Source organism: Camellia sinensis, chromosome 11 (assembly GCF_055761805.1).
Source record: "Camellia sinensis isolate YWXY chromosome 11, ASM5576180v1, whole genome shotgun sequence".
NCBI classification, from domain to species: domain Eukaryota; kingdom Viridiplantae; phylum Streptophyta; class Magnoliopsida; order Ericales; family Theaceae; genus Camellia; species Camellia sinensis.
In genome coordinates, this window is record NC_138971.1 from 34214014 (window position 1) to 34218512 (window position 4499).

A 4499-nucleotide genomic window follows, 5' to 3' on the forward strand; every position below is an offset into this window, starting at 1 on the left:
GCAAATTGGTAAATGGGGTTGGGGTTTTGTTTGTGTGTTTGTTGGGTTTTTTTTTTTTTTTTTTTTTTTTTTGTTTAATATAAATAATAAAAAGAGATATATATATATATATATATACATAAAATAAAGAAAGTTGGCTTGCACAGCTTTACCTGATACGCAAGCTGGAGTCTTGATGGGCTTGTGTGGGTGTTTTTTTTTTTTTTTTTTTTCATAATAATAATAATATATCCGTAAGCTTTGTTTGTGCAAAAGAGGAGAATAACTCTCCCAACACAAAGCACGTGGGTGGGTTCCAAAAGTGGACATAGTGGGAACTTTAGTTAATATATTATAAGAACCATTGGTCAGGGCACAAATTTGATTATCCCCAAATGTGAGGTGTTGTAAGAGCACCGAACTGCTGTTGTAAATTCTCGTGGAGATGAAATTGGAGTCCCAGCAGAGGAGAGCAGAGCCAGCTGGACTTCACGCCGCAGAAATTATCCCGGCCACCGGCGATGTAGTCGAAGGAGATCGCCGGTGAGATTTCGATCAACTGGTCGTTGCGCCAGCATTGGATTCGCCGGGTTGTTTGTTCGGCGACGATGCCGCAGACGGTGGCGGAGCCGTAGATCACGGCGATGGTGGAGGAGGAGCCGCCGAGGGCGTGGGCTGGAGAGACGGCGGCGATGAGGAGGAGGGTGATAATGGCGGCGGCGGCGGACAACAGTTGGGTCCATGGAGAGAGAGAGAGAGAGTGTGGCTCTCGGGTTTCCATGCTTGCTCAACGTGAGAAGCGGCAACAACAGTTTCGCAGCCTTAGTTCGCGCGATCTTGGCTCCAATTCTGCTTCCATTGTAGACTTCGCAGATCGTCATCATTTGAGCTTGGAAACAATGGAGAAGAGCCTGATTTATCATGGGTTCAATCACTTGTCAAAGAATCTCCACAAGTAATGAAGGAAAGGCCTGCAGCACCAGTCTTAGGTGGTGTTGATGAATCAGTTTGTTGAGGAAGGAGAGAGAGAATTAAAAAATTTGGATTTGTCCGGCGGACGGCCAAGGCGAGGCTACCGCCCGCCGGTGAAGCGGAATCACTAAATTCTTAACCTTGCTCTGATACCATATTAGAGTTGATGTATAAAGAGAGAATAAAGAGAGAAATACAGAGAGAATAAATTGTATGTATTATTATTGATGTATTGAATATTTATTACACAGAGAAGGCACTCTCTTTTATAGAGAGAAATGGATGCCTCGGATGCCTTGGAGGATGCCCACCGAAAATGCTAAAGGTAAAGGAAAGCATGCTACAATTATATACAATTATATATTACTAACAATGCTATGATGATGTCCACCGAAAGTTGCACTATATTTAGGTATTATATTATATTACTAACACTACGAAACCCCAAACCTCCCTTCTGTTTGGGCAAGCAAAGTTTGCTCCACCTAAGCCAATGAATCTTCCTTTCTTCCTCACGTTGTCCCCACCAAAAATGACTTATCATTGAGTCAATTTCATAACAAAGACCCACCGGAAGCATAAAACAGGACATGATGAAAACAGGAATAGCTTGTGCAACGGCCTTAATCAAAATATCACGCCCCGCAACCGACAAAAAATTTTCTTTCCAACCATTCAAACATTTCCAAATATTTGTCTTGATATACCCAAAAACCTCCCTTTTTGATATACCAACAAAGGTGGGCATACCCAAATACTTCCCATTTGTTTCCATAGCCTCCACTCCCAGCAGGTGAGAAATGGCTTGTTTGGATTGGTCACCAGCATTCTTGCTAAAAAATACCGAAGACTTAGCCAAATAGATTTCTGGCCCGATGCCTCCTCAAAATCACTCAAAATACACATCAAAACTTGAGCTTCATCAAAAGACGCCTTTGTGAAACCAAACTATCATCAGCAAAAAAGAGATGGGACACCTGTGGCCCCGAATGACTCAACTTCACACCAGATAACAACTGCTGCCCAACAACAATATTTATCATACATGAAAGGGCTTCAAGCATAAGGATAAATAAATATGAAGAAACGGGGTTCCCTTGATGCAATCCCCGCGAGGGAAAGAAGCGCGGCGAAGGCACACCATTAATAAGCATCGAATATGAGACAGAGGACAAACACTGCACAATTAAAGTGACAAACCCTGGAGCGAAACCCAAAGGAACCAAAATACTCTCCAAAAAAGCCCACTCAACACGGTCATAGGCCTTACTCATATCAAGCTTTAAAGCCATATAACCATCAGACCCATTGCGACGATTTTTGAGCCAGTGAAAAATTTCAAAAGCAATTAGAACATTATTAGTGAGGAGACGACCAGGCACAAAAGCACATTGAGATTCCGAAATCACTGACGGAAGCACCAATTTGAGGCAGTTTGCAAGTACCTTTGAAATTATTTTGTAGACCACATTGCATAAACTAATAGGCCGAAATTGCGAAAAAGATTTAGGCTCCTTCACCTTCGGAATTAACACAATAAAGGTTTCATTCAACAAAGAAACATCCTGCCCCCCATTGAGAAATCCCAAAACTGCACCACAAACAGTCTTATTGGTGATATGCCAAAATTTTTGAAAAAATAAAGCCGGCTTATCATCAGGCCTAGGAGCTTTTGTGGGATGCATTTGGAACAAAGCAACCCTCATTTCATCCTCCATAAACGAAGCAAGTAAGGTTGAATTCATGGCCTCAGTGACAATGGGAGGCACAACCTCTAGAAAATCCACTCCAAAACTTGAACTAGTGGTCTTGAAAAGGTCACCAAAATAATCCAAAGTAGTTCGTTCAATCGCCAAAGGTTTGGAAACCCACCTCCTAGAACTATCATTAATACCTCGAATATGTTTTTTTTAATGTCTCTGCAACACTGTTGCATAAAAAAAGGAGTATTACGATCCCCGTGCTGCAGCCAATTGGCCCTAGACCGTTGAGACCACATGACAGACTCACACTCCAAGACCTCATCAATGTTCTTACATAACAGCAGAATTTTTGAGGACATATCTTCAGACACAACTGGCTGCGAACGCAACCATTCGAGACGTTTGGTCTTTACCCTCAACTGATGTTCAAGATGTCCAAACTGGTTACAGCTTCAACCTTTCAATTTTGCACTAGTTCGAACAATGTTCCTCTGTAAACCATCTACATTGGCGGTAGAAACATCATCATTCCAACAATTGGCAACCACCTGTTCACCCACTTCCTCCCACAACCACATTGCTTCAAAACGATAAACTCTTCTCTATCTCAGACCAGACTGAGGCCTAACCCGACGCAATCCAAAACAATCCACAAGAATAGGAGAATGGTCAGACACCGAACTCACAAGAGTATAAAGATGTGCTTCAGGGAATAATGTTTGCCACTCATCATTTGCCAATCCCCTATCAAGATGCTCTCGAACCAAACTTGAGGCACGATTATTACACCATGTAAACTTCCCTCCAATAAAGCCCATATCAGAGAGGTGACAATCACTCAAAACCCGACGAAAAGCTTCTATCTGCGACCTATTTCGAACAACCAGACCGCACGTCTCCGAATCAAAAAGAATTTCATTAAAATCGCCAGCGCATTACCACGGATGATTACTACCAGCATGAAGTCGGCGTAAGAGTTCCCAAGAATCCCTGCGTTTGACTACCTCAGGATGTCTGTAAAACCCCATGAAATGCCACGCCCGTACCCCCAAACCCTCAGCCACCAAAGCATTAATATGGCCGACAGAGTCACTTTTGATTGAAACCTTAACATCAGCAGACCATAAAAGGGCCAAACCCCCCGATAAACCGCAACAGTTTACTGCAAGACAACCACTAAAACCCAATTTAACACGAATCCTTTCAAAATCTCGAACTTGAAGCTTAGTTTCCATAAGAAAAATCAAATAGGGACCTTCAGCCTTCAGAAGAAACTGAAGATAGCGAACTGTTCGAGGGTTCCCAAGCCCCCGACAGTTCAAGCATAGGAGACTCATGGCGATCGCTGGGGCTAAAAAGAAGCCACCGCCGTTGAGTCAGAACAGGCAACCAGAGCCATAGTTGTCGAAGACATGCAAACCCGTTTACCAGATTCCAGAACCACATCAGAAATCCCTGCACCCTCATAATCCCGTGCTCGGTTCACACATTCAACAGGAGGAGGAGTATCCAATGAACCGGAAGCCCAGTGACGAGCTTGTTTTTTCCATCGCCTGCCACCACATTGAGCAGGATCAGCCCCCAGCTCTTACACCGTTTCGTCAGCCAATGGAACAGATGAAGAGCACACATTTTCATTGAACACATTTGACCGAGTGAAAACCCCACCCAGGCTAGGCTCCGCCAGCCCACTATCTAACTGAGCCACACTAGGTATAGAAAGAGTAGGCCCATTCTCATTATGGCAACTTACATCCGCTACCATATTATTCTAAAAAAGTAGCCCAGCCTACTAGGCACCAAATCCTGATGGGGAAAGAACTCCCGCGCATGCGATATGTGGGA

General features: G+C 43.5%; 1 protein-coding gene across 1 annotated transcript; it reads right to left on the reverse strand.

Annotated features, from left to right (window-relative positions):
* Nucleotides 1–3256: 3256 nt before the first annotated feature.
* LOC145802243 (uncharacterized) lies at nt 3257–3991 on the reverse strand. Its single transcript, XM_082894928.1, has 2 exons — nt 3594–3991; nt 3257–3524 (listed from the first exon to the last, which is right to left on the reverse strand). The coding sequence occupies exons 1-2, from the start codon at nt 3989–3991 to the stop codon at nt 3257–3259; spliced, it is 666 nt and encodes a 221-aa protein (XP_082751054.1).
* Between the last annotated feature and the right edge of the window lie 508 nt (nt 3992–4499).

Coding starts and splice junctions, on each gene's coding strand:
- LOC145802243 (XM_082894928.1), bottom strand. CDS start 3,991: ATGAGTCTCCTATGCTTGAACTGTCGGGGGCTTGGGAACCCTCGAACA. Junction 3,525..3,593: donor GCTGGTAGTAATCATCCGTG/GTAATGCGCTGG, acceptor TGTTCGAAATAG/GTCGCAGATAGAAGCTTTTC.